Source organism: Drosophila montana, unplaced genomic scaffold (assembly GCF_035044405.1).
Source record: "Drosophila montana isolate Dmon_TW-CO22-7 unplaced genomic scaffold, ASM3504440v1 contig_3217_1, whole genome shotgun sequence".
Lineage (NCBI taxonomy): Eukaryota > Metazoa > Arthropoda > Insecta > Diptera > Drosophilidae > Drosophila > Drosophila montana.
The window spans coordinates 290,936-310,859 of record NW_026998097.1 but is presented as its reverse complement, the minus strand read 5'-3'; the positions used below and the strand labels follow the sequence as shown (position 1 = coordinate 310,859).

Here is a 19,924-nt window from a genome sequence, read left to right as displayed (position 1 = left end):
AGAAATCGCTGTAAGAGTAAGAAATATCAGTTCAGGCTTACTAAAGTACACCGCCATCGCATAAGGGTTAGGAATCGGAGTGGGTTTAGGTGCCTGCGTTTGGGCAAAACAATAAATTGCTTTTTAAACACTTACAACTTACAAGTTGCAGGGTGTCAAGTGCATTTTGGTCTGCTTACCATGCCACGCTGTTGCACGCTTGGCTTAGCTCCACTTGGAAACTGACAACTTTCTAAGAATAACTGCAAAGCGATTTGCATATTTTGCACCTCACCCCGGAGTTGCGGGTTATGGGGGCAGGCGATGCCAACTTTATCGCACACTAAGCAGCCAAACAAGGCACATGCAACATACACCCATACACACACATACGCACACACGCATTCAATTGCCATCTCTTACTCGTAAATCTTGGCCAGAAACTTTGGCAGACATGAAATTTATTTATAAACACAACTTGAAGCACTTGAGTAATGCAGGTTGTATAGCTGTCATACCATAGAAGAAGCTACCCAAGAAGAGGGTAAGAACCTCAAACCATCTTCCATATTTAAGTGGCACCTGCCATACCCTCTTGAGCAGCAAGCACATGTAAGCGAAGAAAACGTTTATAACTCAATTTACAAGTCGATGTTTACCAACAGATATGTATATGATCACTTTTATTATTGTAGATAAGATAAGGTTTTGCTGGTAAATGCAATATGTATTCTCCGTGGAGGGATTTCGCACATATAGTATAAAAAATCAACATTTAAACGATCGTACCTATGATATATCATATGATATAGTGTTACTATCCCTTGGACTGTGAGAGAGAGGAATAGGGAGGGAGAGAGACGGGCAGACAAACAGACATGACCAAATCTACTCGGTGGTTGATAACGTTCAAGAATAACAAAATTAAAAAAAAACAAGTGTTTAAAAAAAACTCTAACTTAAGACATGCAACTTTTTCAAAAAATTCCCAAAATATTTCAGCCCATTTAGATGGAATCTATCTATCACTCCCTAAATACTTTCAGTAATACAAATAAGAGTAGTGAAGTTGTCCGCCTTTTACAACGCATTTAGTATGCCCTGCTGCTCAAAGTGACCCAAGGTGGCTTTCAATGTGTGCAGGACACGTTCATTGGCAAAGAGCTGTTGACGCTTCGCCCTTATGGCCTCGGCGTCTATGAAAGTGTGCACAGTGAAGTCCTCAGCGGCATCCTTAGAGACACAACAGATGGGCAGCTCACAGACGACGGCATAGTAACCGTAGAAGAGACAACGTTCCATTTCATCAAGCAGTTGGGCATAGCTTGGCTGGTTTCCAGGATAATTCAGAGCAGTCAGTGTCTGGCAGAGACTTTCGTTATAGTGCTGCAGCAACTGCTCCCGGTGCTGCAGTAGCACGTCCAACTGCAAGCTGGTATAGCAAAAGAATTGTAGATCAATGGCCGGACTGCCAACAAAACAGTTTTGGAAATCCACCTAAAAGCGAACAGCATCAATTAACATTTAAAATCCAGCTTCTTTTATCTTGAATACTTACAATAATTGCCTTTTTCTGCTCAGGATTGATCATTATATTATTTACCCACAGGTCCCCATGGACAATGACTGGGAAATCGGTGTTTTTGGCATTGACCGTGGCACGTAAGCGCTCGGAGTAATCCCCTGACAGCTGAGCCCGCATTTTAGCAGCTATTGGCGCCATGCCCGGCATTTCGGCCACCACATCTGCTGCATAAGCCGTGCCATCCAAACAAATGACTTGGGCGAAGGGATCACTCACACCATTGTCAAAGTGTGAGGGCGACAGTTGAGCCACCAGCTGGGGCTGCTCGTGCAGCAGCAGCATGGAGGCGGCATGGAACTGTGCCAACTTGTGCAGGCAAATCCGGGCATCCTCCAGAGACAGGCCTTTTTGGCGGTTTAATGATGTATAGCCCAAAGCGCCAAGATCCTCCAGCAAATAGATCTCTTTGGCTTTAGCGCGCTCCGCAAAGAGACAACTGGAAAAATATTTTGATTAGATAATTACATTACGAAATTGAAAGGTTAACTTACTCAGCGCTCAACTTGCGCTCCTCCAGCGAAGTCTTCCCCAATAACTGCGCCATGGCGGGCAGTATCTGCTCGAACATGAATTTCTCATTGGAGCCCACCTCGGCAACAATGGGCAGCAGGTCCTTAAGTATATAATTTCCCTGCTCTAACGGCGCATTTTCGCTTTTGCGATATGCTACTTTTATCCGGTAGATGACGCTACAAAAGTTTTCGCCGCGCTGACTAACTGCCTCACTGTGAAAGCTTTCTATACGCAAATTTGCGCTTTTATACGCGCGTGCCAGAGCTTTTGCTATATAGTCGGAATCACAGGTTGTTTGAGTAGCTTCTGCTGCCTGCTCTGCAATTAGATCCATGCTTTATTTTTCTATCGCTGCTCCGTCCACGTCCGTCGGCGGCCAGTTGTTCCGAAATACTGACCGTTTAAACTTTGACGCTATTATGAAATTCTAACCATTCAATTGAGCGGCCCTAATCGTGCCCACGCTTATCAATCTTGACTACTTGTTTTAGTTTACAAACAACATATCTCATTATTCATTGGAACAATTTCATAACATTTCAGTGCGCTTTGTCTCTCGTGCTCTCCCTCTCTCTCTCCTTTCACTTTCTCTCTCTCTCTCTCTTTTTCTCTCTCTCTCTCTCTCTCTCTCTCTCTCTCTCTCTCTCTCTCTCTCTCTTTGTTTTAACACATTGCGTTACAATTATTACAGAAAATGGGGAACCTTAATAATGCATACATATACATATATAATACTATCCAGATAAATTTATTATAAGTATTTAAATTTAATCAATCAAGCTAGGTCTAATAGATACAGGATTTATCGAGTTCATTATCAGTTAAAATAAACGATCCACCATAGAATGTTTGTTCAAAGTTCAAGTAGAATATAGCAGTCATACCACTGGAAAGGCGGTAAGAAGAACTCTGCTAATTTGGCTTTGAAATGTTGGCGATTGCACGTGTAAATAGCAAGTTAACATCTTTATCTACACGACAGCAAGAAATGACAGTTATTTTGGGGCGCGAAGATTGAATACCCTTGCAGACATATAGACCGAAATTTGTTACCGAAGCTTCATATATAATATTAAAGCTAAATAATATCGCATTCCCGTAGGATAATAAAATTATTTTCACCATGAAAGCGTGGTAAAATTTAATCAGTTCGGTTAAGATGTGAATATTTAAAAAGAAAAACCGTTTTCATAGCACATAACTATGTACTGATCAAGATATACATACTTAATAGGGCCGAATATGTATTTTGCAGGAATATAATTTATACCCCAGTGCTCGATTGCGAAATACCCTGTAGAGACACACAATCAATATGAATCTACAGTATTCATTTTAAGAAAACTACCGTGTTAATGACATCGCAAGGGCTCTTAAAAACTATAAAGAAAACCATATATGCATATTGTTTTCAAAGCATAGGGTATATAAATAACGGATATAAATTACTTACTTTGGTAACAAATAGATTTGATTGATTGGAGTCTCAGCACGCAGCTGCGATTTATTTGATTGGGTAATTTAAAACACGAGCTTGCATGTTCCGTGCACAAACACAATTTTAAATCTAGCACATAACAGTCTCAATAGCATTAATAATATAATAACGCATTTTATTTAATAAGCAGATTATTTTTTCAAGGCGCGAACACCATTTGCAAAATATTTATCGATATTTGCAGCTTGAATATCGGAATAAGGAAACAGCTGATCGACGTCTTATCAAACAGACGCGCTACGCACAATTATTAAATTTGAGACGTGCGTCTGCATATCTTCATGCAATGACTCGATAACTCAACCGCGCACATCTAACCATCATTAAAGAGCACCAAGAACATATAATAACGCTAAACAATTTAATAACTATTAATTGTTTATTCACCAACAAGCACAAATGCCGCGCAGACTGCGGTGGTAGCAACACAAATTATTTTGAATACGGTAACACTGGTATCGTCCATACGATATCGATACTTAAAACCCATTTATCGGCATGTGCGTGTGTTACAACTTTTGCAACACTTTGCCAAATAACCTCAAATCATCGTCCAAACCCAGCTCATTGAATATATTAATAAACGACAGTTATTACAAAGGACTTCTGTGGCCGCACATGGCCAGCGGCAGCGCCAAGCGGCAGTCCACGATGCCAGCCAAGAGAATGCCAGCAACAGCGCAACCAGTTGCCGCAGCCAGCAGCAACAACAGCATTGCAGCGTCGGCAACTCCCGTTGCTGCGCCCCTCAGCAACATGTCAAACGGAATGTCCCGTCTAACGCCAGCGAGAGACTTGACCCTGGGCGGCCGCGGTGCCAGTGCGGCTGCTAAGAAAGTCTTCGCGCCCAATTTAAATGCAGTGCGCAACAAAAATATGTGAGTAGTAGGAGGCAGCGAGTCAAGGATTCATCAGAATAAAAACATTTACTTTTACAGCAACGTGAAGACGTCGAAGGACTTTACGCAGCCACGTGGTGGTCGTCGCGGTGCTCGTGGCGCTGGTGGAGCAACGCGCGGACGTGGAGCTGGCAATGGCAACTCCACACTCATACAAACGACCGGCGTTTTCTCAGAGGGCGCTGGTGCCGTGCATTTGCGCAAATCCTCAAGCGGTGGCTCGTCCTATACGCGCGCCGGCGACGAAGTGACTATACCCCGAAAACGCAAGGATGACAAATCCCAGGAACAGCGAGTGCGGGATCTGATAGGCAGCGATGACAGCGATGACGACGAATCCGTCAGTGATGAAAGTGAGCTTGATAAGACTGAACTGAACTTCAAACCGGTGATGCTAACCGAAGGTAAGTGCAACCAGTGAGCAACCATCTAGTCAAGAAATAACTCATTCATACTTTCTTTCCAGGACTGTGGCACACCCAAAAAGGCAACATAAAACAGGAAACAGTGCTCATTCCAAAACCAAATCCGGATGAAAAAGGTAAGCACAAGCCACATAACCAAATGACAGATCGTAATCTGTTTTTTCTTGCAGAGTCGCTAGCTGTAGCCCAGCATATGCAAAGCCTGCACGTAGGTGTCCACGCTGGCATGGAGGAGCCACCCGCACAATACGGACGTTATCCGCGCAGTATTGGCGCTTTTCTCGATGCGCCACAGTCCCAGCTCTTTGTCATGCAGCTTCCCAACGTGCTGCCCTGTGTGGCAGACGAAGCCGAAGATGTGCCTGCAGCCACAGAGCAGCCAGCGTCTAGTGGCTCGGCAGAGCAACCCAACAGTCCAACGTCCACAACCGCGGCAACCGGTACGCCCAAGCCCAGTCTATTGACACAGTTGGAGGAAGGCCAAATTGGCAAGATATTAAGATATCGTTCGGGCCGCGTTAAATTGCTGCTGGGCGACACACACTTCGATTTGGACATGGGTCTGGACTCGGGTTTCTTACAGGTATGTCAAAAAACTTAAACCTTTTAAAGTTTATATAGCATCCTTGCGTTTTGTAGGAGCTCATGTCCATCAGCAGCAATCGGGAGCAACGCAGCGGAAACATGATCAATCTGGGTCCAATCCAGGCCAAGCTAAAGGCCACTCCCGACTGGGTGCATCTCTTTCAGCAGCAAGAGACAGCCGCCAGGCAACCAACATCCGCGACAACTAGCATACCAACAGCAACTGGCTCTGCCACCACGTAGCACTCACTAGACTAGGGCTGAGTCCGTTTTGTTTTAGTTTAGTTTAGGAGCATATAATAATTCTGTAAATAGGCCGACTAAGTCTAAGTTATTTAACTGCATTGATTACAAGTACTCTTTATTTTTTAATATAAGAAATATCTAGTCTTAGCTAGTTAGAGACTGCGTACTACGCCCCCTAAGCATGTTGCCCTCCAGATCGATTGCATAGTTGTGATCCACGGGATTGGCCAGTGCCGTTTCAATAGCCGAGTCCAGATTATCACGTGTGATGAACGTCTTGGATTGCTCGATTTCATGGCGTATACGCTGATCGGCACGCTCGCGTTGCTCCTCTGCACGGAGTTTACCCGCTTCAATGCGATCCTGGATGTAGGCAACCTTTTCTTCCCGCTCCTTGGCCAAGCGGACTTCGCGCTCTTTAGTAATCTGTGCATTCCAAGCGGCATTCACATCGAGACATCGCTGGAACTCTGCTTCCTCCTGCTCGGGTGTGAATACTATGTGATCCGCCGTCGACGTTTCCTGCTGCCGAACCACCTCCTGCCGCAAATATTGCCGAACAGAGCGCAACTGGGTTCTAAAAGAATGTAAATATATTATAGTCACTTCTTAATTTTCGTACATGTTTTGTTTTACTCACTTGTAGTTATTGTGCAGCCGCATTAGCTCCGTGCGCTCCTCTTCTGACTGCTTCTTTCGCTCGGGCACGCGGAAAACTTTGCTCTTGGCCACCGGCAGCCAACGCGGCTTCCGCCGCCAGCGAACGAATTCCAAGGCGAAGTTGTTGCTGCCTGTCTTGGCTGCCGCCACGGTGGACGGATTGAACAATTGACAGCCTGCGCGCAGCATATTTTCCAAGGTATTTGTTTTTCTTTTACAAAATTATTTTTCAATAATTTCGCGTTGTTACGGCATCAACCCACGTTCGATAATACGAGGTGAACTATCGATAGTTGGTATACCCAGTACCCATTACAATCGACAAGTTTTGGGCATACCGGGTATATTTTTTTTTTTTCCCTTTACAGTTTTGATCTCAGTGATGAATAATGAATTAATTCTATTCTTATTTGGAAACATGTCTGTTGAAACGTTTTGAAATTTTGTGTTGAAAATGATTAATTAATAACAAGAATTGTGTGTGTGATGTGTGAAAGATATTCTAACCACAGGGTATCTCCTCGTCAGTGTTTTTGACAAAATGTGTCTTGTGTATCGATTATTAGTACACACATCGATTAATTTTCGGCAGCATGTCATCAAAGGAACTATGGAAACATTATAAACAAATTGATTTTGAATTTCAAAAAATTGGAAATTCAACATTTTCAGACAGAATCGCATGTAATAGAAAATAGCTGGCGACATGGACAAGCCCCAGCTAATCGAACATTTACACGAATCCGTGAACTACACGGTGTACGATACGAAATGGATACCGCTATCGGCAAAATTTGTGGTGCTTGGCTGCAAGCCGAATAGCCATGGAATTATGGACATCTACGAGCTTAACGAGCAAAAACTGGAGAAGGTCAAGACGGTGGAGAAGAAGGCGGCCTTCAAGTGTGGCACCTTTGGTGCCTCCTCCCTGCGCAACCGACACATGGCCATTGGTGACTTTGAGGGGCGACTGCAGGTGCTGTGAGTATATAAATTGTAGCCCTGCTATCAATATATAATACATGGCTAACTCTCGAAGTGATCTGGAGCATCCGGAACTGGCCGTGTACAACGTGAAGGCCCACACCGGAATTATAAACTGCATCGATGCCATTGGCGGCACTCAGCTGGAATGTGGAGCACCCGAAATCGTGACTGGAGGTCGCGATGGCGCTATCAAAGTATGGGACATACGTCAGGGCCAGGCACCCGTTGTAGACATATCGCCGCCCTCGCAGATGGGCGATGGTATAAACAGAAGCAATCTTCGGCGCGACTGCTGGGCTGTGGCGTTCGGGAACACCTACAACGCGGAGGAGCGCATAATTGCCGCTGGATACGACAATGGTGATCTAAAGCTATTCGATCTGCGCGCAATGGCTGTGCGTTGGGAGGCAACCATTAAGAATGGCATCTGCGGCTTGGAGTTCGATCGTCGCGACATTTCAATGAACAAGCTGGCGGTGACAACGCTGGAGGGTGGCTTACTGGTCTATGATATGCGCACACAGCATCCGACCAAGGGCTTTAGTTGCGTGGAGGAGCGCAATGCGGGCCGCAGCGTGGGCAGCAATGGCGTCATCAGTGGCCCCAAGGCCACCGTCTGGACTGTGCGCCATGTGCCCCAGAATCGTGATATTTTCTTGACTGGCGGCGGCACCGGCTCCATACGTCTCTGGCAATATGAATATCCCGAGCGACGCGTCATTGAGGATGCTGATGGCAACAAAGAGGGCGTCGCCGGCAAGCTGCAGATGATCAGCGCCGTGACTCTAAGCTCCCAGCCGGTGCACAGCTACGACTGGCACCCCGACAAACTAGGCTTAGCCGTCGCCGGGGCCTTTGATCAGAGCGTGCGCGTGCTCATCACCACAAAATTGAATACGCTTTAGATAGGTTTAGAAAATAATAAAATGCTTTAATAAAAGTTTACACATATGTACAAGGAGCCGACGGACTAGTTGCGTTGCATACGCTGCTGCACAATGCTGGTCAACTCTGTGAGCTGCTGCTCCAGCTGCTGCATTTGATCCGCCTGCTCTTTCGGCACCTCCACTAGGCTGGCACGCTTCAATGCATTCAGGCAGGAAGTGGCTGCTAAGCGGCTGGAGTTGAGCTGCGATGTAATCATGACCTCACTTTCATCCGCTGCATGCTCCTTGATGGCAGCCATTGCCAGCTCGGCTACTTCCAGGCACAGACTCAGCGCCTTCTTGGCGTGTGCAGACTTCGTCTCCCAGCTTAGCTGTTTGGCCGTGTAAGCGCGATACGATTTGACCAACCGCTCGGCCTTTTTAAGTGGCGTCGCCGCAACCAAGGCGGCCAATTCCCAGACCATTGGCTCGTTGCCATGCTGTACGCATTGTTGGCCCAGCAGCTGAGTGATGCGACGATGCAGCGAACTGGACATGGCTTCGGATGGGCAATCGGACTGCATTTGCCTGGCAATACCGTAGACAATGCGCGTGAGCACCTCCTCGTCCAGATAGTGCTGCTTGAGCTCGCCGAGGCGCTGATACGCACGCATCGCATCCTCCCAGTGGCTGGTGTCCACCGACACAAGCATATAGTTCTCCCACACCTTCCAGTTGTTGTAGTTGCACTTGAGCGCTTCGCCGAGCAGACGATGTGCCCGCTGCTTGTCGCCCAGCTTGATAAGAGCCTTGGCCAGATTGTTCCAAGACTCAAAACCATTTGGCTCCAGATGCGTGTACGCGAGATACCATTTGACTGCCGCCTCCCAGCGCTCCAGCTGTATGGCACAGTAGCCGCAGCGCAGCAAAATCGATTCCTGCAGCGCATTGATCTCCAGCGACAGCTCGTAGTGCCCGATGGCCTGCGTGAAATCCGCGCGCCTATAGAAGTAGTTGCCCCAATAGGCTTGCGCCTTGCCGCTAGTTTGTTTGGAATGCTGCCAGGCTTGCTCGTAGCACTGGGGATCATCGACAGCATCACCCAGCAGACAATACAGCAGAACGGTGGGTTGCTTCTCTAGCTCCTGCCGTATAATTTCTGCTGCTTTATGGCGCAGCTCTAGGCTTGTGTAGCACTCGATGACCTGCTGCCAGGCGTGGATCTGCAGGCATATATCCAGCGCAGTCTTTGTCATGCCAAGCGAACGCAGCAGATCGACCAGTTGCAGCTGCACCTGCCACTTGGGCTGCAGAAAGGCGGCAAACCCGTAGGAAAGACGTGTCCGCAGCGTATGCTTCTCCACGTTGTCCAGCAGCTTGACGCACTCCTCACACTGCTTCCAGCTGCGCTCGACAGTGCGTCGCTGGCTCGATTCCTGCTGGCAGTTCAGCAGCAGTGCTGCTTGGCGCACCTGCAGCGGTCCGTGTTGCTGATAGAGAAGCGTTTGCGTATATGGTTCCAGCTGCTCATCTGCCAAACGATCCTTGGGCTGGGAACGCTTCAGTTGCTTGCTGCAAGCAGATAAAAAGAAGATTAAGAAACGATAACAGGATAGTAAGCAATATACATATGGAATCCGAATACCGGCATAACTAATACTCACACCTTGGCCAGCACGAGCGCTTGCAGCACGCTAGGAAGTGTCATCACCTCGTTGTCCTTTGGCTCGGTAAAGCGTATGCGCTCCAGTCGCGTATCATCCTCAAGGAGCAGCAGTTGAGGCAGCTCTGTTTGCGCATTGCTCAGCTGTGCCGTTGGCAAGCACAAATCCACCGACTGCTGCACCACCTTCAGGCAGAGCTGAGGCAGTGGCTTCTGCTGGAACTTGGTGCGCACGCCGAGCAGGCCCTCTACTTGCAGTTCGACTTGCAGATGCTCGCATAGCTCATCCAACGTCTGGCATGCCAAATCGGAACGATGGAACTGCAAATAGCCATTGGCTAATTCGAGTATCAACAGCGCCTGCAGCTCCTTTTGGGAAAAGGCTGTCACGTGGGGACGTAGCTCGGCAGCTGCCAATTTGAATTGCTCGTATAGAGCGCTGGCCAAGTCGTCCAGTATGTGCTGATGCAGACAGACCAGACGCAGACGCCACCAGCAAAGCAACTGTGAAGATGTTAAAAAGGATTAGTAAGGCTTCAGATTTATGCCAAATGAAACTACCTTCGAGGTGGGCTGGGCAGCAATTAAATTATCGAGCATTTGCTTTGCTATAAGCAACAATTGCGCAGTCTTCACATTTGGATTCAGCTCCTCGCCACTTGCTTTTAGCTGCTCTTGGGCATCGCTTTGCTCCAGCTGCAAATTTGTCAGCATTTCTGTGCAGGCTGCCAGCTTGTCGAAGGGTCCGGTGAAATTGTTTTGCACAAAGGCGAACATTAATTGCAGAAAATCATTTAGCAATTGTGTTGCCTCCTCGTTCCCATTCGGCTGCTGCTGTGGTCTGTCCTGCCAGCGTTTTATAATTGTCTGTAGCTCATCCACTGTCCACAGCTCTTGACTTGTCCACAGCTTTCGCAGCCGCTCATCAGCCGGCAAATCTGTAAGGCAGTCTATAAATCTTTGCTGGCGGTTTTACTGTTTTCACGTCTTACCCTCTGGCTGCTGTGCATCATTGAAATTGCACAAAAAATACTCGCTTAACGCTTCCTCCAGCATTTTGACATGGAATGTGAAAGCTGAGTAAACGTTTTGATTCTAGGGTATATTTATACGTTAGCGTCACACGTGCGCGTTGATTGTGTTGCCGGTTTAATCACGAGTAGCCACAATTGAAGCTTGCTGACACAAAATTTAATTCCCAAGGTTAACAAAAATCTTGCCAATTCCCCTTTATGAACTGACAATCAGCAGATTGTAAGAAATAACACAAATCAAAACCACGGACTTAATTGGCGATCCGCGAATTGTCTGGAACAATTATGGGCTATCGATTGCTTTCGTTTAAGCTGTCTGATAATTGGTGGAGGCTAGCCGATAAATTGCGTATTTTTGTCTATGCAATATATTGATGATCAATTTCCGCATTTTAAATAAGGCATTTCGAACTTGTATATTTGACTATTTGTTTAATATTATTTTACTTTGAACAGCATAAGTTGTGCCAACAAACAGTTGTGTTTTCAACATGTTGGTATTTCTTACATTTGTCTAACACTGGGCACACTACATATTTTGCGCTACAATTTCTTTCACTTTGAACTGTATCTTTAATTTGCCAAAGTTTTTTCTTTACTTCTGTATTAGTTTAAATAAAGAAAAGATTGAAAACGTTGGCGTTCAAGATATTAATCAGAAAGACGTTATTTTTAGTTGGTACACTGAGTATGATTATTGCCACGTGTTGCATACCATGCTCAGCTCGTGAGTCATCTGCTTTCTAGTTATTTTCAAAGTTATAGTTATCGATTTTATATGGAACGGTAAAAGATCTACTTAACGATAAGTTTTTATGCGCGGACAGTTATTTTTACGCTGCAGTCACGTGCTCGTGCATAAATAATATCGATCCATAAGCTTTAAATTTGCTGGTAAGTTTATTAAATAAATATCCTAATAAGCTAACTGATACATGTTTTTACATATTCAGTTGCTACTCGTATTCTTAGACTATTAGCATAATTGCATGCAAGTTCGAATTTCAATTAAAGCGTCTGGCGTCTGCAGCTGATATAAATAAAATTCGAATTTCACAAATAGCTCAAAGGCACATGAGACATTTGAGTTGCATTCGTATATACACATGCATATGCATACGTTTCTGTTCACACACACACACATGCATGTAGTTGTGTTTGTTGTTGTTTTCCCGGTCGGCAGGGAATACCTGTGGCATTTAGCGCCTGACGCGCCATTCAATCGCAATTACATCGTATACATACAGTTACATACATATGCCTGCTTATTAATAAGTATATATTTATGCATGTATGTACGTTTACACTTACACAGAGAAAGCCAAAAGCTCTTTGCATTTTTTACGTCGTAGCCGGCCGTAGCTTCTAAATTTAAATTTCACGGTCAAGGTCGAGTTTGCACTCGCTGTCGGCGTCGGCGCCGTCGTTTAACAATTAGCTCGAAGCGGTACAGTTAATGAAAACAACATAAAAGTTCAAATATCCAGTGGAATAATGCTCAGTAGTGAACTTTACTTAATTTTATATGTCTGCGTCAGTTGTAATTGTATGACTTTTAAATGAATTAATGAATATAACAATATCTTTATAATATCTATGTATATTAATTACAATATCCTTTCAATTTAAGTCGTAGCAGAGCAATGTGTATTTCTCTTAACGGCTTTTTGGTACGCTCTTGCAGGCATCCAAAATTTAAATGCTTTTAATTCACCACAGCGCGCACGCTCTAGAGCTTTTCCCTGTGTGCTCTTTATGTCGCTCTCTTTAGTTCGAGCTTTTGCGTGCTCTGCATGCACGATTTTCTCTTTTCCTTATGTAGCTCAGACACTCTTCGGTCTCTCTTCAGCTAGTTTTTGCGACTACAGCCGGTGGCTTTTATCACACTCACAAGCTGCTGCACGCCGGCTCCAAGTGCGCTCTCAGCCCAGCGGCGCATGCAAATGGAGTTTGGCTGCGTCAGCGGCACCTGGCTTCGGCGTGGACAAAACTGTTGCAGCTGTTGTTGCAATAAATTTATGTAAATATAAATTGCACATAAATTTATTAAAATGAATATGTCTGCCTTATGAGTCATTTCATTTAAAAGCATCAGAATTTGGCAATGTCCATAACAATTTCAAGGAACATATTAATATGCTCTTTATAATAATATGTATTCTTTATAATAATATGGAATATTATTATATAATTATTATTATTATTATTGAAAGTATTGAATGCCATATTTTAAAATACTACTAAGACCTCTGCCTAAGGCAATATTAATGTTCGAACAAGCTTCCAAGGCAGATTTCGGTTCAAACCTTGATTTATCATATACATTCACATTTTTTATTGGAAGTATAGAATATACTCTCTAGCTATATTTCCCAAGACAATATTATGGTTCGAACCAGCTTCCTGTGCGTTTTATGGTTTAATGCTATTTCTCATATACTTTCAATATTTTATTAAACTATTTAGTTTATTATTTATAATTGCCCGTTCTACAAAAAATATGGTATGTTATAAATATTTTCAGAGAGTTACGGGCTAAATTATATCTCAACCCAAGACTGTGATCTATCAAATATTGTTAGATATGCCAAATGGGTCAGGGCTAAGTCTATCTGTTGACTTTGTTTGATGGTTTCCCGGCCAAATAGTTCGTTTAAGGCTCAGTTCATATTCAAAATTAAATTATATTAATTGATTAATATATAAACTATTAACTATACAGGTAATATGCATTGTCTATAGACTGCAACGCATTAAATTTTCATAAAGTTCTTTGTCACCTCCAAGTCAAATTATGTTTATTATATATGTACATATGTATATGATATTTAAATTGATATAATTTAACTTCATGATATCGTTTTAACAAATTGAAACTATAAATAATATTAGCTTAAATGATGATTCTTGAAGCTTCTAATAGTAGCATAAGTTGCAAATTAACTCAAATCAGATCCGTTGTTTTATTTATTTTTTGGTTCCTAATTTGCATCTTGTTTAAATTGAAACATATATAATTTATAATAATTGCCTAGCTGAGCGAAACCAGTTGTTAATTCATTTTTAACATTTACTGACTCACATTTCATTTGATAATATATATTAGTATAATATTTGTTTTCAAGGTCGCACAGGCTGTGTCTGTGCGTATGTGCATGTGTGTGTGTGTGCGTGTGTTTTTGTTATGGCAATAAATGCACAAATAAATATAATTTTAATAACTAATTTAATTGCTGCGACAAAACAGCGACCGCCAGTCGCCCGCCTATTCGCAACAGTTGTTAAATTATAGTATTTATTTTATTTGCAATTTATTGTCGACTTTATGCGCCGCCGCGGCAGCTCTCACATTTCCCCAGCCTAAACGCCCCGCCCTGCCCCGCCCCGCCCCGCCTTGTTGCCCGCCTACCCGCTCGACCAGCTGAAAAGCCCAAATTGATGTCAGTGGGTTTTCATGCCGCGCCGCATTTCCATTTTCACTTTCACAGGCCGCAACTTTCACAGCTGAGCCACACTCGCCGCCTGTTGCATTCCACGCGGCGGCGCCGCATTCGGTTTCGGTTTCATTTTCCCGCTTGCTCGACGCTTGATGATTAAAAAATAATAATAGTATTAAATGGAATATATGAAAAACAGGTATCTTCATGCTAAGTGGAAAGGTTTTTGCGCCTTACACACTTTGCGATCTTTTTTTTATTGATTGAGACAAGGCCAGGTGGATCCTTGAGGGGAGGATCCTCCTAATGACATTCTTATATAAGCTTCATTCATAAACATTATATTATTTGCTATTAGACATTGTTTTTGCCTACCCACTTGTTGTCCCTTTGAAACCTCTTGGCATTCATTTATTCATCACTTTAATTATTATCCCCGCCATGCCCTATTCTTCTTCAAGCATCATCCATTTCAATAAAATAAAATAAAAGTAGCTTATAGCCCTCTTCCTCGTCACGTAATGTAATATATTTAAAATTTTCGATATACATATATCTAGAGCTCGTATTTCTCGATTTCTCGTTAATCTGTGCAGTTTTCTTTTTCAGCCCCAGCCAATGTTCTGTAAAATGGAATAAATATTCCATTAGTGTTATTCAGCATTATTTTGAAGTAAAGTCGGAGCAGTTGGAACCTGGCTGGAGACAAACGTGTTTTATGGAAAAGTCCTGTCCTGATAGATACCAAGCGTGAAGGAACAAGGGGGTAAGTGCTTAAGCAGCCTTTTCATTAATTATGTTTAATTATTTAATAAGCATCGCCTTAACTGTCATTGTCTATAAAAGGTGAAAAGGTCAAGCGCGTATCTATGTATGTGTCCATATTCGTTTATCTAATATGTCCAGTCAGTTGCCCAAATGCGACTAAATATGGGCTGCGCATGCTGAAAAGTTCTACTGAAATTAATTTATTTCGCACTTAATTATTCAAATTCAAACACGCGAGAAGAGGCAGACGAGGCAGAAGAGAAGACGCTGACCTTGGGCTGCTGCTGCCTTCGACTTTGTCTCTGTCGCTGCCTCTGTCGCTGCCTCTGTCGCTGCCTCTGCCGCTGCCTGTGCTGTCGTCGACGTTTCTGGTCGGCGATCAAATAACGCGCAAATGCCAAAAATCTGATCACAATAAATCCATAATACTTGTACGCAAACGAGTACATCTACTCGTATTACTCAGTCGCCAGCTAGAAGAAGAAGGGGAAGACTTGCGGTTCATATGTGTGTAGTTGTGTACACTCAAAAGTATTCAAAAATAGTTTTTGTTTTGAATAAATAGAATACATAGTTGCACAAAGTGCGCAGTTTTTGGGATAGAGCAGTTTTTAAGCGCTGTCAGCAGCGAAAATCCAAGCGAATCCAGTGAGATCACTTTCCACTTTAGGAGGATCAGCACAAGTTGTTGTCAGCTTGACAGTTGAATAGGTTCTTAATCTTTATTATTTCGAGACGATTTCCTTTATTCTCTTAATCATTAACCCCATATATTATAATAATATAATTCCACTTAAGTCTCATCAATGTGTTTGCTAGTTAGTTCATCGGAATTCCTATTACCTTTTAATAATTTTCACACTTGTTGCTCGTTTCACTTCATAATATTCCACCTGCAAACAAATATTTGCCTGTGAATACACAACCTACTTAAACCTCCTGCCAAGCCCCCGTCCAGTGTCGCTTGAGTAGCCCCAAAAACACGCCATCAACCTGTTGTTCCAATACCAATTACTCAACGCCTCCTCAGGCATATTATGTCTATGCACATAAGAAATCCCCCATTTCCCGCTGCCTCGCTGGAACCACTTCGGAAATGAAATGTGCGGATTTGAATACTGTTAGAAGAAAATTAGCTATGACTTTCGCGAAAGTTTGACAATGCAGAAATGTTTGGCAGGCATGGACAATATGGAGTACAGGGTATCGAGAGAGCTATCAAATTTGCATGTATTTATTTCAACGTGTTATTTCACATTTGTTTTGTTCTAAGCTAAATTCGCATCTTGACCTTGAACAATTATTGTTTATTAATATTGCTGTTTGTTATTTTTGCTGTTGTTGTTGCTAGACACACACACACACACACACACACATTTGTATTTATTGTTTTTATTCAAGTTTTATGCGTTTTGCGTTATTCCCGTTTGAATACCCTGTAACTATGCAAATGAGTAAACGAGGTATTACAAAACGGCCTAGGCATATTATCAGATTATGATTGCCAGATCTATGTTATATTGAGTTTTGATCCACATTAAGAGTCAAATTCTATTTGTACTAAAGATACGTAAGGTTGCTCGAATATGTGATTTAATTTAAAGATTGGATATCTGGCTCAACAATTGCTGGGTATTTGGTAGCCCCTCTCGACTAGAGCATTCCCAGTTGCTAGTTTCGGGTTTCGACTCAGTCGGCGTACGCCCCGACCTATTCGAAAATCAACCCGTTCTCGCCTAGCAACAATAACAACAAGCGTAAACTCGAGTATATATGCACGTAGACACATACATAGATCTTCGCACATACATACACATAAGTCTATTGAATTAATCAATTTGAGACGCACACGTGTCGATATTTGTGGAAATGTTCATTATATTTTAACGATCTGTAAATCAAAAAGTCGACGCATCTGCGAGCATGAAAAATAACACAAAACGTGCGATTTGCAACATAAAATTTTGCGCAATCGAAATGTTCCTTTTGATTTATGATGGATTTCAAAGCAATACACATCGGCAATGCATTCATCTGGAATTAAGTAGAGCGGCAAATTAGCGTCAAGCGGCTAGAGCTCAATTAAACGAAGGTCAAAACTGGGCAGAAGTGCTCCAAAGTTCCATGTTCAGTGACCGTGGAAAAGCCCCAATTGCGAGTCTCTGTATACTTTCTTTCTTTTTGCCCCACTCCCCTCCGATCTGCGGGTGCAAGAGCAGTCCTTGAACTCGCTGCATTCGTAATTCCCTGCACTTTACACAAAAGCGGATCCCAAAGTGAAATTAAATCGCAACAAAAAAGAAAAGCTATTGTTGGCACCTCGAAGATTAAATACCCTTAATATAATGCTCGTAATTGTCGAGTTTGGGCAAAATATCACGAAAAACAGACAATTTCTCATTATCCCGTTTTTCGACTGATTCTGACTAAAGAACTATGATATACATAGATGTCCGATATTAATACTAATTAATGCCCTGTTTTGGTCAAGATTTCTCGATGCTAATAAGTTTTCATACAAAATTTCAGTACCTTCTATAGAGAATGCAGTATTAAGTGCAGCCAACTTTAAGCGCGACTATTGTATACCCTGTAAATCAATAGGATACGAATATATGCATTACAGAAGTATAAGTAAAACAAATTTACCTTCTAACAGAATTTTTGTTTCCTTATTTTTAGCCATAACATAAAAGCGTTGTATCTTTTCCTTGACTAGCTGTTACAACCCTGAATTGATATGCATATTCCCTCCATATACATATATAAAAACAACGTAATGTCAGGCACTTTATAATTACCCCTACCGTTCCAATTCGCAGAGTCCGCATTTTGCACAAGTGTTTACGTGTAATATAAAACTCTTTACATATATATAGTCTGTAGAATGTTTAACATTTCAAAAACGATTTGTTTTATATGCAACTATATTTATACCCTGTGCACATGAAATGCGCTATAAGAGGTTATATAAAGAGTCATATTCCCTATATTATTAGAGCGCTTTAAAAAACGCGCTGCTCTACCAAAAAAACTTTCAATTTCCGTTAAATATATATATATATATATATACTAGCGGGTATAACCCGGCCTTGCCCGTGGCACGTATGTTATAAAATCAAAAAAGCTTTGAAAATGATTTTAAAACTGATCGGACGGGAATCAAACTACTTTTATGCAAATCGGAAAACTCTTAAAATTCACCAAAAAAAAACTTAAAAATGCATTTTCCACCGAAGGAGTTTAGATTTTGCGAGAAATGTGAAACACGTCTCTAATGATTTTTCTTATAGATCTTTGAAAATAAATTTGAACACAAAACGTCATCCACCAAATCTTCGACCCCCATTTGCACCAAGGAGGGATGGATTTTTCAAAAAGTATGAAACAACCCTCAAATGAATTTGAATATAGATCTTTGAAAATTAGTTTGGGGCCGATCGGATGGTAAACAAAAAACTTTCATACAACCGTTTTCCGCCAATTTACCACTGTTGCGGGTGGAATTTCCCAAATCGCTGAAATACGTAGTTATTAAGTTCTTATGAAGAGCTTTAAAAATAAGTTTGAAGCAAATCGGACACAACTTCAAACGCTGCCCAAAAAATCTTTAAATCGCATTCCCCCCGAAGAAGTTTGAATTCTGCGAAAAGTGTGAAACACGTCCCAACTGATTTTTCTTATAGATGTCTGCAAATGAATTTGAGCGCGAAACGTCACCCACCAAATCTTTGACCCCCATTTCCACCAAGGGGGAATGGATATTCCTAAAAGTGTGAAACACCCCTCAAATGAATTTGAACAAAGATCTTTGAAAATAAGTTTGAGGCCGATCGGATGGGAAACAAAAAAGTTACATACAAACGTTTTTCGCGATTTTTCCACACTTGCAGGTGGAATTTCCCGAAACCCCGTCCTACATCACATAAGGTAACTACAGTGAAAATTTCAGCTTCCTAGCTCTTACGGTTTGGGCTGTGCGTTGATCACCAATCAGTCAGTCAGTCAGGACAAACAGTTTTATATATAGAGATAGATAAATTATGTAAACTAAGAAAGAGTTAAAAGTTTTATATAAATTTGCAGATCATTATATAACCCTGAAAATTGCATAACATCGGCTGCATTCTGTTAGGGATCTATATATGTACATATATACATATATTACTCTAACGAATTAGAATACTGGGTATTTTCGAGTCGAGGTGACCGTTCTTTTGTATAAATAGCAATTATACTTATGATTATTATAGAACCTTGAAATGTTTATAACATCGAGTGCAGCTTTTTCGGAATCTATATGTTTATTGCTCTTACGAATTAGAGTACTGGGTATCTTCTAGTCGAGGCAGACCGTTCTTCTCATTTTGTAGAATTTGCAATTATTTGACAATTCTTTGAGCATGTAAAGGCAATTGAATTGAAAAACAAATTTTGTCCACATACATATTTAGATAATTTATATTTATTTATTTATTTTTGGGCGTGCAGTTTGCGATATCGCCGCCATTCGATGCGATGCATTGTTGTACATTTAGCGACAGTTACTCACAGATCGCACGTCCCATGTCCCATATCCCACGTCCCACGTCCCACGTCCCACGTCCCACGTCCCACGTCCCACGTCATACGTCATACGTCATGTGGCTGGCTATTTCTCTTTCGTTCAGTCCTCAATCTTTCTCTTTGGCTCATGGGTAACCCACCGCCCTCTAGCCCCGCCCGCCCTTGTGCTGCGTCTGTGCAGCCGTTATTGTGAGTTATTTGCGTCGACGCTCG

The 19,924-nt window shown here is 42.5% G+C and overlaps 5 protein-coding genes across 5 annotated transcripts; 2 read left to right on the top strand and 3 right to left on the bottom strand.

Annotated features, from left to right (window-relative positions):
• Positions 1-645: 645 nt before the first annotated feature.
• LOC135433302 (uncharacterized) lies at positions 646-2,485 on the bottom strand. Its single transcript, XM_064689313.1, has 3 exons — positions 2,056-2,485; positions 1,538-2,000; positions 646-1,476 (listed from the first exon to the last, which is right to left on the bottom strand). Exons 1-3 carry the CDS (start codon positions 2,409-2,411, stop codon positions 1,060-1,062), a joined length of 1,236 nt encoding a protein of 411 aa, XP_064545383.1. The 5' UTR covers positions 2,412-2,485; the 3' UTR covers positions 646-1,059.
• Positions 2,486-4,089: 1,604 nt separating this feature from the next.
• RpIIIC53 (RNA polymerase III subunit C53) lies at positions 4,090-5,877 on the top strand. Its single transcript, XM_064689380.1, has 5 exons — positions 4,090-4,453; positions 4,514-4,878; positions 4,941-5,015; positions 5,070-5,482; positions 5,539-5,877. The coding sequence occupies exons 1-5, from the start codon at positions 4,194-4,196 to the stop codon at positions 5,725-5,727; spliced, it is 1,302 nt and encodes a 433-aa protein (XP_064545450.1). The 5' UTR covers positions 4,090-4,193; the 3' UTR covers positions 5,728-5,877.
• Positions 5,829-6,670, bottom strand: mRpS26 (mitochondrial ribosomal protein S26). Its single transcript, XM_064689384.1, has 2 exons — positions 6,371-6,670; positions 5,829-6,307 (listed from the first exon to the last, which is right to left on the bottom strand). Exons 1-2 carry the CDS (start codon positions 6,577-6,579, stop codon positions 5,875-5,877), a joined length of 642 nt encoding a protein of 213 aa, XP_064545454.1. The 5' UTR covers positions 6,580-6,670; the 3' UTR covers positions 5,829-5,874.
• Positions 6,671-6,966: 296 nt separating this feature from the next.
• Wdr92 (WD repeat domain 92) lies at positions 6,967-8,338 on the top strand. Its single transcript, XM_064689382.1, has 2 exons — positions 6,967-7,371; positions 7,430-8,338. Exons 1-2 carry the CDS (start codon positions 7,097-7,099, stop codon positions 8,280-8,282), a joined length of 1,128 nt encoding a protein of 375 aa, XP_064545452.1. The 5' UTR covers positions 6,967-7,096; the 3' UTR covers positions 8,283-8,338.
• On the bottom strand, positions 8,284-11,220 carry LOC135433361 (tetratricopeptide repeat protein 27). The gene is made up of 4 exons (XM_064689378.1): positions 10,899-11,220; positions 10,468-10,844; positions 9,908-10,410; positions 8,284-9,815 (listed from the first exon to the last, which is right to left on the bottom strand). Exons 1-4 carry the CDS (start codon positions 10,960-10,962, stop codon positions 8,348-8,350), a joined length of 2,412 nt encoding a protein of 803 aa, XP_064545448.1. The 5' UTR covers positions 10,963-11,220; the 3' UTR covers positions 8,284-8,347.
• Positions 11,221-19,924: the final 8,704 nt, after the last annotated feature.

Coding starts and splice junctions, on each gene's coding strand:
- LOC135433302 (XM_064689313.1), bottom strand. CDS start 2,411: ATGGATCTAATTGCAGAGCAGGCAGCAGAAGCTACTCAAACAACCTGT. Junction 2,001..2,055: donor GAGCGCAAGTTGAGCGCTGA/GTAAGTTAACCT, acceptor ATATTTTTCCAG/TTGTCTCTTTGCGGAGCGCG. Junction 1,477..1,537: donor AGCAGAAAAAGGCAATTATT/GTAAGTATTCAA, acceptor GTTCGCTTTTAG/GTGGATTTCCAAAACTGTTT.
- RpIIIC53 (XM_064689380.1), top strand. CDS start 4,194: ATGGCCAGCGGCAGCGCCAAGCGGCAGTCCACGATGCCAGCCAAGAGA. Junction 4,454..4,513: donor GCAGTGCGCAACAAAAATAT/GTGAGTAGTAGG, acceptor TTACTTTTACAG/CAACGTGAAGACGTCGAAGG. Junction 5,483..5,538: donor TGGACTCGGGTTTCTTACAG/GTATGTCAAAAA, acceptor TGCGTTTTGTAG/GAGCTCATGTCCATCAGCAG.
- mRpS26 (XM_064689384.1), bottom strand. CDS start 6,579: ATGCTGCGCGCAGGCTGTCAATTGTTCAATCCGTCCACCGTGGCGGCA. Junction 6,308..6,370: donor CGGCTGCACAATAACTACAA/GTGAGTAAAACA, acceptor ACATTCTTTTAG/AACCCAGTTGCGCTCTGTTC.
- Wdr92 (XM_064689382.1), top strand. CDS start 7,097: ATGGACAAGCCCCAGCTAATCGAACATTTACACGAATCCGTGAACTAC. Junction 7,372..7,429: donor GAGGGGCGACTGCAGGTGCT/GTGAGTATATAA, acceptor TAACTCTCGAAG/TGATCTGGAGCATCCGGAAC.
- LOC135433361 (XM_064689378.1), bottom strand. CDS start 10,962: ATGCTGGAGGAAGCGTTAAGCGAGTATTTTTTGTGCAATTTCAATGAT. Junction 10,845..10,898: donor TGATGCACAGCAGCCAGAGG/GTAAGACGTGAA, acceptor ACTGCCTTACAG/ATTTGCCGGCTGATGAGCGG. Junction 10,411..10,467: donor CTGCCCAGCCCACCTCGAAG/GTAGTTTCATTT, acceptor ACATCTTCACAG/TTGCTTTGCTGGTGGCGTCT.